Genomic DNA, 14786 nt, shown 5'->3' with positions numbered 1-14786 from the left:
TGTTTGGTCTCAACAGGCATGTTGGATAGAAAAATATACAGGAACCATAAGTAGCAAATTAGGCTTGATGTCAGGAAAAAATTTCCAATTAGAGCTGTCCAATAGTGTAAGGGGTTGATTCTTACTAGAAGTCTTTCCAAAAAAGCTCGATGACAACTTTTTGAAAAAATTGAAGAGGAGATACTTGTTTAGAAAGATGATAGACTGAAGGCCCCTCAGACCTCTTCAAATACTATGACTCTGAGATGCTATGGTTTTTACAGCTGTATCACATTCCTTCCTTACCTACATGTTCCTCAAATTCAGTATTTTATCTTCCATTTCTATACTATTGTCCTTCCCTTATATCTACAGCATACTTACTACTTTCTACCTCTTAGTTCCCTTTAAATCTAAGCTTACATATCATCTCCTACAGAAAATTTTTCCTGATTCCCCCTGGAAGCTCTCTACTTTTCTCTTACTTCTCTGGTTACATGAAACATTCCCCAGTAGAATATAAGCATCTGAAAAAAAAAAGAAATGAGTTCTTCGGGTTGTTTTATATTTATTTTCCAAATAATTTGCACATAACAGATAAAAATGCTTCTTGAATTGAATTGAAGAGAAATAATGGATCTTATATCTTCTTGCCTCTCTTCCTTAATGTTGATGCTTTATTGTAATATAGAAATGATACTGGGGATTCCAGGGAAATATTAACTCTGGCAGGTTCTGAGATCAAGCTGTAAAAGATTCAAGTATGGGCCCAACAATGAACTGTTATTCTCTGAGAAACAGTTTTACTAAATGCAAACAAGTTCATCACCAAAAAACTGATCACTGCAAGACATTTTTTTTCAGTCATACTGTCTCCTGGAATTCATCCATTAAGGTATATAAGGGTTATAATCCCCACTGGTGAAAAACACCCCTTCTAGAGCAATCACATCTTTGAAGTGATTTAAGACAGTTTCTAAGGGATAACTAGAAGAAATAAATAGCTATGGCTTTAGTTTGTCACTGAAGTGCTTGCTAGTACATTCAACTTTTCTTTTCCCCCTCCTACATCCTTCTCAGTCCTTTATTTTTCCTCTTTTAAAAGTCAATCTCCTCCTTTCTTACCTTAGGTCTGTCATTAACCCCACCTTGGACACTGCAGTGTAGACTCTTAATTCTTAAATCCATAATGATTAGTAAAAAAAATTGTGACTGTCCCAGAAGTAGGAATAGCCCAGAAGTATCTCTGACGACAACCTAATATCTATAGTTTACAATTAGGAAAAAAGAAGAAACAAAAGATTCTAAGAACACACTGTCTATACATATCTTTATTCATGATATATGCCAAAGGGGAAGATTAATAATCACAAAATCTGAGAGGAGGAAAGGACCTAAGCAGCCACTTAAGCCAACTCATACACAAAAAGAATCTCTACTATAATATACCAGACAAGAAAATAATCATCCATCTTTTCCTTGAAGACTTCTATGAAGGTGGAACTCAGCACCTTTAAAGGCAGGTCAATCTACTTTGGATCAGCACTAATAGTCAGGAAATTTTTCCAGACAGCAAGGCTGAATAATTGTAAGGGAAGATTTCAATTTATATTGATTGTCTGCTGGAAAACCCTCTCTCTGCATGAATGAGAAGGTAATAAGGGGGTAACTAGGTGGCACAGTGGATAGAACATCAGCCCTGAGGTCAGGAGGACCTGTGTTCAAATCTGGCCTCAGATGTTTAATAATTACCTAGCTGTGTGGCCTTGTACAAGTCCCTTACCCCATTGCCTTGCAAAAACTAAAATAAATTTTTTTTTAAAAAGAGATGATAATAAAAGCAGGATTTGTGTAGATGATAACTTTAACTTTCAAAAGATGGAAGAAATAAATGAGATATTTAAAAGAAGGAAAAAAAAACACTGCAACCTTCTTCCTGTGTGACTTTGATCAAGTTATTTAATATCTCTGGACTTCAGTTTTCTCATCAGTAAGGTAAGGTTGGACTGTATGAATTCTAAGTTCTTTTTTTTAATTTATATTTATTTTATTTTTGCACAAATAATTTTTATACATTATTAAAATATTCTTATTTAAGAGTAAACATAACACCCCTCCCTCCAAAAAATATAGACCCTCATGAGCAATAAAGTAAAGAGGAAAAAAATTAAAATTAAATTAAAAAAATAATAATGGGGCAGCTAAGTGGCACATTGGACAGAGCACCGGCCCTGGAGTCAGGAGCACCCGAGCCCAAATCCAGCCCCAGACACCCAACAATCACCCAGCTGTGTAACCCTGAGCACCCACCACAACCCCACTGTCCTGCAAAAACCAAAAAAAAAAAAATCAAAATAAAATAAAATGATGATAGTAATGATAATAGTAGGGGTGGTCAAGTGGTGCAGGGGACAGAGCACCAGCCCCGGAATCAGGACCATGCAGGTCCAAATCTGACCTCAACAATCACCCAGCTGTGCAACCCTGGGAAAGCCACCCAACCCCATTCACCCCGCAATCCCCCCCAAAACAACAACAACAACAACAACAACAATAATAATAATAATAATAATGATAATGATAATGATAATGATAATGATAATAAAAATGTGCTTCAGTCTGTGTTCCAACACTACCAGCTCTGTCATGGGTGGATCACATTCTTTATGATAAGTCCATCACAAAAGCTACTTCCACAATTTTCCGCTGTTGCCATTATTGATCTTAACTCCCTCCATTCATACTTCCCCACTACTATACACTATATTTTCTCTCTTCTTTCACTCTGTCCCTCCTCTTAGATGTGCCATAGGGTAGCTGAGTGGTACATCAGACTAATCACCAGCCCTGGGGCCAAGAAGCTGTGAGTCCACCTACCACCCCTAAGGCCCAGCAAACATCCGGCTCTGTGGTCCTAGACAGCTCATCCAATCCCAGACCCTTACAAGAAGTAAAAAAGAAAATGTGTTATATCTGACCACTCTCCCACCTCGGTCCACCCTCTCCTCCATCACTCACACCCCCCCATCCCCCATCCCTCTTCTCTACTTCTTATTCTAGATGTCTATACACCATTGAGTATATATGCTGTTTCCTCTCCAAACCACCTCTGATGAGAGTGAAGGTTCCCTCCTTCCCCCTCACCTTCCCCCCTTCCATATCATTGCAATAGCTCATTGTAATAAAAAAATTTTTATTATATGAAATATCTTAGTCTATTCCACCTCTCCTTTCTCTTACTCCCATTACATTTCCCTTTTAGCCATTGACTCCATTTTTACAATATATCTTCAAACTCAGCTCTCTCCTGTGCTTCATCCATAAAAGCTCTTTCTACCTACTCTAATAAATGAGAAGTTTCCTATGAATAGTATCAGTATTTTTCTATGCCAGAATACATGTAGTTCATCACCATTAAGTCCCTCATATTTTACCCTTCTCCTCCACTCTCTATGCTTCACCTGAGTCCTGTACCTGAAGATCAAACTTTCTGTTCAGCTGTGGCCATTCCAACAGGAACATTTGAAATTCCCCTGGTTCACTGAAAGTCCATCTTTTTGCTGGAAGAGGATGTTTAGTTTTACTGGGTAGTTGATTCTTGGTTGCATTCCAAGCTCTTTTGTCTTGCAGAATATTATATTCCAAGCCCTACGAGCCTTGAATGTAGTTGCTGCTAAGTCCTGTGTGATCCTGACTGCAGCTCCACAATATTTGAATCGTGTCCTTCTGGGTATTTATAATATTTTCTCTTTAACTTGGGAGTTCTGGAACTTGGCTATAATATTCCTGGGGGTTGTTTTTTTTTTTTTTTGATCTCTTTCTGGGGCAGATCAGTGGATTCTCTCAATTTCTATTTTGCCCTCTGCTTCTAGGATATGTGGGCAATTTTCCTATAGGAGTTCTTTAAAAATGATGTCAAGGCTATTTTCCTGATCATGACTTTCAGGTATCCCAATAATTTTTAAATTATCTTTCCTGAATCTGTTTTCCAGATCAGTTGTTTTTTCAATGATATGTTTCACATTTTCTTCTAATTTTTCCTTCTTTTGGTTTTGAAGTACTGTGTCTTGGATTTCTCACAAATTAGCAGCCTCCCTAAGTTCCATTCTACAGCTGAAGGATTTGTTTTTCTCAGAGAGCTTTCTTATCTCTTTTCCATCTGGCCAATTCTGTTTTTTAAAGCATTCTTCTCAATAACTTTTTTAACTGTTTTATCCATTTGGCCTAAGCTGGTTTTTAACATGGTATTTTCTTCAGCATTTTTTTTGGATTTCCTTGACTAAGCTGCTGACTTCTTTTTCATGTTTTTTCTTGCATCTCTCTCATTTCTTTTCCCAGTTTTTCTTCTATCTCCCTCACTTGATTTTCAAAATTATTTTTGAGCTCTGTCATAGCCTGAGCCCAATTTCCGTTTTTCTTGGAGTCTTTAGATGCAGGAGCTTGGACTTCTCATCTTCTGAGTATTTTGATCCTTCTTAGGATCATAAACAAAGTATTTCTCAATGGTGTTCCTCTTTTTTCTCTGTTTACTCATTTCTCTGACCTGTGCCTGGTTTTGGAGTGCTTCCCAAGCTTTTGAGTATTATTGGGACAACCCCCACACATGGATCTCAGTGTGTGAGGCTCTGTCTTCCCTCTTGGTCTGTGAATGACCACAAGTGCACCCCTCTGTCACGGGGCTGAGGTGGGGGGTCCCTGCTGTTCTATGGGGATCCTAGACTGTGATCAGGATCTGAATGTGGTCAGAGCCCCAGAGTCCTGTTCCAAGTATAGAGGACAAGACCTTGGATTTCTCTCTCCACCCCCTACCTACTAGGCTGAACACTCAAGAATAAGTTGCCTGGGAGCTCCTGCTTACCAGCTCCACCTGCTTCTGGTTCCTGTATCTGTGCTGCCAAGCCACTACTCACTGAGTGCCAAGGGCTGGGCTTCACACACTCGCTCTGGCAGATACCCCCCCACCCCCCGTTGATCTTCCAGGTTGTGCCTGGTGCTCCCCTAGTGTAGGTCAAGAAACTGCCCCTACTGTCATGAGCCGCAGCTCCCAGGTACCCTGGGGCTACCTCCAGGAGGCTGAAGTTCCTTCACTCTGGAGCCTTTCCACTATTTTCCAGGTTATCTTGGGCTGGAGAACTGCCTCAATGGATCCCTCTGTGGGGGATCCTCTCGAAAATTTAGTTAGTCCTTATTTTATAAGTTTTGAGAGAGAGCACCTAAGAGAGACTCTTCACCTGTCACCATCTTGGCTCTGCCCCCTTTGATCTGAATTCTTAGTTCTTATCAGTCCTAAATCTTATGATCCTAAACTGGGACTGAGGGAAGTGGTGATCATATCATATTAAAATTGTGATACATAGGGAGACAAGCTCAAGATACAGATCAATATATACCCTATTCTGACAGTCAAAGGAAGATAACACATCAAATCAAATCTCTAGACATTCAAAGAACTAAATAAACTGAATTCCATAAAGAGTAAAAGTATCTTACCTAAACTTTGCTTCTCTAGACTGACTCAGTTAAGTCCTAAGGACATGTTTATGGAATGAACAGGTTAAAAAACTTTTACTATATGCTGACATTTGCCTCTTACTTCTCAGGTCTTCTCTCTGTTAACTCTTTTCTATTTATCTTCTTTAAAGCTTGTCTTGTACATATTTGTTGGCATGTATCTTCCCCCATTTGCTCCTTGAGGGCAGGGACGAGCTTTTGCTTCTTTCTGTACAGGGCCTGGCACTTAATTTTTTAAACTGAATTTTAATGGATGACCAAACACCAGACTTTCTTCAGGAGTGTAACCGAAAGAACATTAGATTTGGAAGAACTAGTTCTAACTTTTGGATATGACCCTGAGAAAGTCACTTACTTTGCCATCTCTCTGAACTTCAGTTTCCTTATATGTAAAAGGAGCTTGTGGAACTAGAAAGTTTTAAAGATTTCTTCAAGCTTTTAAGATACTTTGACTACCAAATGCCATTTTGGGAAGTGATTGCACTCCTGGTGTCCAGTTTCTCCAGATCATGAGATTTCAAAACCCGAGTCTATACTTAATTGAAAGATGCCTTTTCCTTCCTTCTCCTTTCCTTGTTGACATATCCAACAAAGAGTGCTTCTGCCAAAAAAAGGAAACTAAAACAGTCCTTCAAAAGGATATTTTTCTATGCTTCTTTCTTTCTTACCAGTTGTCTTCAGAAAGATGTTGAGTGAACCCAGTCTAGAGGATAAGACAGCAAATCCTCTCCTAAAAGAGACTCAGGATCCAGGAACAAAAGAAGAGACCATTCTTACTTCTGGGACAGTTACAATTTCTTACTAATCATTATGGATTTAAGGATTAAGAATCTGCATCCAAATTCAGTTCAATAAAACATGTGACTGCTATGACAGAAACCTTGACCCATTTGTTTCAAAGTTACAGGGGCCCTAGTTAACTTTCTTCCTAACTTCACTTATCTCTTATATTTCCATTAAATTTACTCTGTCCAAATTTCTTACTGAGGGAGATACCTGTATCAAAGGCAAAAGTCATGAGAGAGGAAAGATTGCAATTCCAAAGAGACCCACAAATGCATGCCTGCATCATTTGACTACTTGATGCCACTATCGTAAATCTCACAAAAAAAGGAAGCTTATTCTCGAGTTTCCTATTTACTGTCCTTAGAAGAACAAGTGATTCCTGAGTCACAAAAAACCTGTGGCACTTTACTTCCTATTTCCCTATTGCTATTATGTTTAGTACTTTATTTAGAAAGAGCTGACTTCCTAGCCTATGCCATTCAGGAGCCCTTCAACATAAGGGCTTAATATTAGATGATTAAAATGAGCTGAGTAGACATCAAATGTTCAAAACCCTAAATTAATTAGATAGTAGTTTCAAAGTTATGAAACGAGAAAAAAACAACAGTTTTGAATCTTACTGTGCCTTCCATTAAAAGACAAAGTCATGTGCTGTAACAGTTAAACAAATTAAGGTAGACTGAGGCATTAAGTTCTGAGCATGATAAATTTGTTAGTAAAGTGGGATACCAATAAATAGTGTCTCAGTTTCCCCAGCACAGTTAAGATCCAGTTACGGGGTTAACAGCACTTTTTAAAGTTTTAGGGAGTAAAGAAAATAGGAAGGCATCATAAATGGAAGAAAATAAGATTGGATGAAGACTAGGAATGAGGGCTAGCAACAACTCCCTCCTGCCCCTCCTGTGATTAAAACATGTTCATTGTTTAAGTCTTGCTACATCTGCAAGGAGAGAGATAGCAAAACAGACTTTTTTGGTTAACAAACCAGATATCCTTAAAGGATAGTTTGGTGGAGTGAAGATACTAGTTCAGACTCCCTGGTGTCCACCTGCATCCTTCAAGGGTAAGATTTCCTTGACACAAGAATAGAATGATGATTAACAGGAGAAATGAATTTCAAAATTTAATTCATTACAGGTCAGTTATACTTCTGAATTAAGTTCAGAGACAAAGAATCATGATTTAGGCAGTTACAGAACAAAACTGATTAATTGTAAACAGAATCAATTCAAAAAGACAGCATTATTTCAGTACAAATACAGAATTTAAGAAGAGGCAAGAGGGGTGAGAATAGCACCATTGCATCTTTTGTTACTATTCTGGAAAGGTTAAAGGACTTTGAAGTACAAAATTAGTCAGTGTAGGTGGGCTCTCTATTTTCATCTCAATGAACTTTTAGTACTGATTTTCAGCTCCATATTTGAACCTAGAGATGAATAGACTTAAACCCTATATTATTCCATTCTATCAGCTATTCTTATGGCAGAATAACCATAAAATTATTCAACCTACAGATATGGGTGAAGATGTTAGGCAATAACACAAAGGTGGAAGGAAAGGGGGGGAAGCTATTTCTAAAAACCAGGTTCTTTAAAGAACTCTACACCTATCAACAAGTCCAGTATGGAAGTGATGGGTAGAAATGGCAAATAAGTTTTAATATCAGAAAAAACTGTCTATAACTGCACATTTTGAAGCAAAGGCTGGATGGTCACTAGGATATATATGATAGTGGGATTCCTTTATAAAGATTGAATGGCCTCTGAAGACTCTTAAACTCTAAAATCTTATTCCGTGAACTGGGACAGGTGGGAAAGAAACTGAAAAAATGAGGCTATCATTAATATGGCCTTTCCCCTCAGAATTAGAAAATGATAGGAACCTTTGGAGGAATTTATCATTTCATCTTTCAATTTTTAAGGGTCTCTGGGTTTTATAATATTAAAAATTACCCTATATTTGGGGAGCACAGATTTCAATGGTTTCTGAGATAAACAGACAGAATACTATAAGCTTAAAATTACACACGCAAATTCAGCTCAGGCAGGCTAGGAAGTTCTCAAAAATTAAATTCAGAAGATAAGTAGAAAACAAAATCCCACTGAGTAAGAAAAGGAGTTGTCATATATAAAACAACTAATATGCATGCAGAGGAAACTCATTAGCCTGGACATTATAGGTATCATTGGATGAATACATGTTTATATCATTTATGTCATCAAGTGCTAAATTTCACAATCAAGCCTAGTGAGGAAAGCTAAGGACATAATAACATTTTTAAAATCAATACTGCCAAAAAGGGAATGATCAAAGAAGGAATAGGACTGCTCCTTGGGGTGGATAAGAGGATAACCGAAAATAGAAAGCAGAACCACTCAAATCTTATTTTGTTTTACTTTCTCTGCCAAGGAGAATGCTCACTAGACTGGAAAGGACAAAACAAAAATTGCTAGAGGAGAGTTGAAAACCAAGTTGAAGGAGAAGACAGTAATAGAGAATCTAGATAATCTTGAGAAATTCAAATCATCAAGCACAAATTATATTATACCTCAGGTTACTGAAAAGAACTGGCTGAGGTGATGACTGAATCACTCTAGTTCTCCAGAATGATTAAACAGGAGAGCCACAGAACTGGAGGACTAAAGTGTTGCAGAATCATCCAGATCTCCCCAAAAGAACAACAGGCTAAAAGGTCAAGTCTAATCTAAGAAGCTGAAATGTACTAGAGATAAGTAAAATCTTACATTTGGCTTCAAATGTTCACTTGGAGCTTTCTTTACAATACATAACATGGGGCAGGCATAAACAGCCGTTCATTTGGAAAAGGTGTAGAAATTTTGGCCAATTATAAGCTTTTCATCAGTCAATATCATGCTCTACTCTGCCACCTCACCCCCCCAAAAACTAATGCAATCCAAGCTTCATTAAGAAAGGCAAAGTGTCTTGAACTAGAAAAGTTATAGTCCTATAGGGAGGATGAAGAATCTGGAGCTCATGACATATAAAGTTAAATTTAAGGAACTGGGTCAGACTGAAGATAGGGAGAAGGGAGCACAAAAGCAGAACATCAAATGGGGGCAATCTAGGTCCAAATTCTACCTCAGACACCTATTAGTTGTGTGACCCAGGGCAAAAGCATTGAATCTCTTTGCACCTCAGTTTTCTTATGTGTAAAATGAATATAATGATAGTACCCACCTAACAAAAGTTGTGAGGACCAAATAGTTTGTAAAGCATTTTTTAAACTTAAGTACCTACATACTGTGAGTTATTATTTGAAACCAAGAATTCTCCCCAGAAGGGACAATGAGTGGAGTTGAAGATTGACTTAGGCTTAAGTCTACCCATCCAAGCTATTCTAAAATGGTTGGGACTAAATAGGAAAGGTTAGAGGCTTCCTCACTGGGCATCTTCCCACAAAAGATGGCAGATAATTGCCTGATGAGTTAGAGAAGGGCTTGGCGTTCAGGTATGAGTTGAATGAGGTGACTTCCAAGGTTTTTTCCTAACTTGGATTCCATGAAGTATATTTTGAAAAATAAAGCAAGAACCTGAGCTCTCCCAACTGACACAAGGGAAGGCAGATCTGATATTGAAGGTTAGATCAGGCCCTTCCAGAACAACATATCTTATCTAAAGGGGATACCCTATACAAGTTATGCAACAATATCTTTGGAGAAGATACTTGGAGCTAATTGGAAAAGCCTTCCCATATGCTTAGGTTGTCACTGTTTGACTTTTTATATTGAGTCTAGATGCCACCTGAGCAAAAATCTCTTAGATTGTGCTTGCTACAAATCTATACCAACTTCCCTAAAATCTCCATTAGAGCAGAATGAGAAAGGTGTTTGGTTCACAGTGATCTAGTCATGTATCCAAGGAGTAAAAACAAATAGAACTTAAGGAAAAGGATAAATAATCTTATAGTGCACACTCTCATGAACAAAAAAAAAGGTTACAATTAAAAAAAACAGAGAAAATGAAAGACAATGGGGGGTGTGGATAAAAGAATAAAAAGAATCAAATAAGAATGTATTTTCAATATTTTTCAGTTTTTCTGCCTGATACATTTAAGACTCTTTTCCCTCATGTCATATTTGAAATAAGTAGTTAAAACATTAGTTTTCTCCTTTGTATTTTTGGATCCTTAGATGAACAGCACAATACCTTGGGCAAATGAACTTTATCACAGGAAATGATTATTACTGATAGTAATTCTGGAAAGTAGTCCTTTTATGGAGAAACTAATAAACTAACATCTTTAAATGATATTTTGTTTAAGAAATGCAACAACAAATCCAAGTTACTGTCATTTAGTGTAGATATACTGCCAAGTGGCACTGTTTTCTTTTATGATGGCTGCACCTAATTCCTCCCTCTCTCCTTCCAAGAGAAGACACCATAGCTTTAGCACTTAGAATAAATATTTGAAAAGGGGTTAAATCAAAAAATGTCATGGATCCTCTTCCCCCTCCCCCCCCAAATTATTCTATTGTTCAGTACTACAGAAAATCAGGTCAACCAGGTTTATTAAAGGCATATAAAGACATTTGTCTACATTAAACCCAACTGGTTCAAACCAGGTGATTAGTGTAACATTTTTCTTTGAGGATTCCTATCTGCCCTTCACACACACACACACACACACACACACACACACACACACACACATACACACAGGAATTTTTACACATATATAGGTAGCCAAAATAATGTTGAAAAATTGTTAAGAGTGCAATAATCCTAACAGACCAACATTACTCATCAGTTGATGTTACTATAATCTGAGCCCATGGGACACAAATGAAGTGGTACAGCAGGGTTTTTCACCTTGGTTACATAAAGTCACAATCAGGACACTTCTGAAAGGAAGTTCTGCAAGTCCCAGTTCTGAGGACAGGCAGATTTCCTACCAATCTGACACAGGAAATCATTCCTGTTGCTCACCTGTGGGAGTTCCTGTTTTGAGACAAGGGGGTAATGAGTTGAAATCCAATTCCAGAGAGTGATGTCATCTTGGCCAATGTGCTAGAAGGGATGATCTTGGTGACCTGCTCCCCAACCTCCAGTGTTGTTACAACCCCTCAGATGGCATTCAGGTCACAAGAAGGAGGGGGATGGAGGAGAGAAAAAAAAAAGGTACTGGAATAACTGAAAAAGAAAATAAATGCTTCCAGACTTCCTTTGTTTCACTAAAGCATTTTCCTTTTCCATTTCAGTTTGGTGAGGACCTGGTCACAGGCATATGGAAACTGCAGATGCACTTGAGGTGGGGGAGGCTATCAATAGAACTCAAAAATACAAATACTTTTAAAGAATGAATGCAAAATATTGTGAAAATTTCTGGTGGCTGAAGAATCTATTTGTCCCTTGTTTTTTGAACAAAGCTCTTTGAACCTTAAAATTCTACAAGTAGAATTCTGCATTTTCCCTCATAACAGGAAAAAACAGGTTAGTATACTGAGGAGAAATTATATTTAGAAACAAACATAAAATATTATAAATATATGGGATATGTTCATACCCATACTCTTCAAACAGATCATCAGGGAAAGTCTGTGGGTAATAAAATAACAATATTATTTGATTAAACTTTGATTAGATTGCTCAGGTTCTAAGCATATCAAACAATAAACTAAGATGTAGTAAGCAACAGTGTCAAACTCTAATAGAAACTGAGACCATTAAACCTAAACTAAAACTAAACAACTAAACAGGAGCTCTGCAGGCTGTATTTTTATTTATTTTGACAATATTTTCAAGTTACATTTTAACCTGGTTCAGCAGCTCTGGGGAGTATAGCAGGCCTCAATGTTATTGGACCCCTTAGTACCTCTGCAATAAAACATAAGGAGAATATGAAAAAAAATACCATATTGGTCTAGACATAGGCTTCCCTTAAAATGTGCACTCTTTGACAAGGAAAAAAACAGAATATATTGGAAATAATTATATAAAATAACTATATAAAAATCTTTAACATTAAAGTCCATTTTATACTTCTTTCTATTTAAATAAGTAGTATGATATTTGATTTTGCTATCACTATTCCTCTGTCACTTTTATTGCAAATATATATATATGTATTATACATATATATGTTTTAAATAAAATTTTATTCAGTTTCTAAGACTGAAATGGAAGGCTACACTCAAATTTTATACCTGACATATTGTGGGATGGGGAAGCAGGTGCAGCCCATATTTAGAACCATATAGTAATCAATTTCAGAAAAAAAATCTTTTGGCAGAAATTGATAAGAATCTTTTCTTTTTTAAGGTGAAGATAACACTGTCCCAAGGAGAAATGAATGGAAATCTTATAAACATAGGAAAATAACTGTTAAAAGGAAAAGAAAAGATTTGCATTTTTATCAATACATTTATTTAGCATGATTTCTTGGTCCTTACTGGGGTGACACAATTTGAAGAAATAAATTACTCTCTTTTTTTGTGATGATGTCTTTTCACACAGATCACCAATATTGGCTTTGAGGGGGGGTGGAGATGGTCAAAGGAAAATAAAAGTATATGAATATAAAGTTGCAAACTGAGAGCATCAAGGATTGTTGGTTGTTTTTTCCCTTATGTGGGCTTCCCAAGGTATGAAATAACATTTAACCATGTTCAAGATATAGTCAAGCAGCACAAAAGGTTCACAAGAATATTCATTTCCTTTTTTCTTGCTTTTTAAACTTTGTATATAACATTATGCATAAAGCACTTCTGGTATCTTATTCAGCACATAACATTAAATCGTTTAATCATTTCCACCAGCTGTAGCTGAAAGAAAATGGAATTAACTGACACTTCAAGGCTCTCCTTACACACGGCCCTAAGTTCTGTGCTTCCAATAATGTATCAGAAGTACATTTTTAAGTGCATTCTTTTTTCTGCTAAGACTATAATTTTTCCACAGTATGCACACTCACAAGGGCGCACACACACACACACACACACACACACACACACACACACATATACACAAACACACAAAAACAGATTTAATAGAAACCACACCTTGGTTAAGGGTCTGCTTATAATAGTCCTTTGCTGTATAAATCAACTAATGCCCTTTTTAATCAGTAATTCAGATTAAATTGTTCTCTTTTGGCCTCTTTCTCCCCCCATTTCCTTTAAATGTCTTTGTCCAAGTGATTGGTGCTCTATAAATTACTGCAAGTCAGCACTGCCAGAGACACTTGTCATAGAGAGGACCAGAGCTTGTCCAGATGACCCCTGGGTTGCTTTCATCTCATTAGCTCTGCCCAATCCACAGGAGTGAAAAACGGATGAGACTTGATGTCTTCAACACCAGCTACTCCAGCACCAAGACGCTCCACAGGGTTGAACTGCAAGAGCTGGAAAAGCAGGATTCAATTAATGAGAAAGGCATAACTTGCTCAAAAAAAAAAAAGCTTAGAAGTTAGGAGTTACTGAGCCTGCCCTCAGGAGAGCTATGCTTTATTAAGAACCAATTAACTATGGGGCAGCCAAGTGGCACAGTGGATAGAGCATCAGCCCTGGAGTCAAGATGAACTGAGTGACCTCAGACACTTAACAATTACCTAGCTGTGTGACCTTGAGCAAGTCACTTAACCCCACTGCCTTGCAAAAGAAAAAATAAAAGAACCAACTGACTACATTTACTTGTAAAACAGCAGTACAGAATGAACACTCCTAGCCAACAGGGGTTTAGAGTTTATCCTGCTATAGGGTAACTCTGCTTCTCTCTATTGCTTTTAGTAAAGTAAGGAGGGGTTGTTGTAAGGATTGGTTATGGAAATAAATTCTATTGGGTGAACCAGTTACTCCTCCTATACACACTGGGAAATTCTGGAGAGATTTTCAGATCCCTAATTTGTTTTACAAAGGCAGAAATTTATGTAATGGTTCCCTTGGTATAGCTGACCCACAGAACATTATCTCATCTAATGAATGAAAATTGCTTTTAACTTCTTTGGAAGTAAATCTTGGCCCCTAAAACCCTGGGGCAATTTACTTCATTTTGTAACTTCTGCCTGGGGCTGTCAAATTCAGTGAATGAGTACAAACTCACCCTAGATCACCATATGTAGTGTACTTCTGACCAAACTATTCTCATCCCATCTATGGTCTACCTGGGTAATTTTGCCACCTGCCTTGTTGCTCCATTCACCTTTAAAAATTCTACCCTGGGGGCTATGACAGGGGAGGAGATAAGAGTGGTGATATACCCCATCATCAGACCAATCTTGGACAATGTACTTCACTTCTTCTATACAGGCCCACATAGGTCAATCTAATATAACATTGTTATATTAGAGGCCATTGTTATATTTCTGACCCACCAATACTGCTTTCCAACTCTTGCTTTGGAAACAATAATCAATAAACAATAAACTCAAGAATGCCGTTACTTCTAATAAAGAGATGTCAATTTTCTATATGTTACAGATCTACTCCTTATGACAACCCAAAATTCCCTTATATGGCTCCCATTCTCCCTCTTTAGAAGAGAAACCCCTAGAG

General features: G+C 37.4%; 1 protein-coding gene across 7 annotated transcripts in view; it reads right to left on the bottom strand.

Annotated features, from left to right (window-relative positions):
* Nucleotides 1-3206: 3206 nt before the first annotated feature.
* Nucleotides 3207-14786, bottom strand: part of RPS6KC1 (ribosomal protein S6 kinase C1) — a 247207-nt gene continuing 235627 nt past the window's right edge. For all 7 annotated transcript variants that reach the window (XM_074222639.1, XM_074222646.1, XM_074222642.1 and 4 more), the window contains one exon: nt 3207-13636. In XM_074222639.1, coding sequence (XP_074078740.1) covers nt 13526-13636 — 111 coding nt within the window. In that variant the 3' untranslated portion in view covers nt 3207-13525. The remainder of the gene's footprint in view (nt 13637-14786) is intronic.

The sequence above is a fragment of the Macrotis lagotis genome, chromosome 2, assembly GCF_037893015.1.
Source record: "Macrotis lagotis isolate mMagLag1 chromosome 2, bilby.v1.9.chrom.fasta, whole genome shotgun sequence".
In the NCBI taxonomy this organism is placed as follows: domain Eukaryota; kingdom Metazoa; phylum Chordata; class Mammalia; order Peramelemorphia; family Peramelidae; genus Macrotis; species Macrotis lagotis.
The sequence above is the reverse complement of the archived record's forward strand: the minus strand, read 5'-3'. Positions and strand labels throughout refer to the sequence as shown.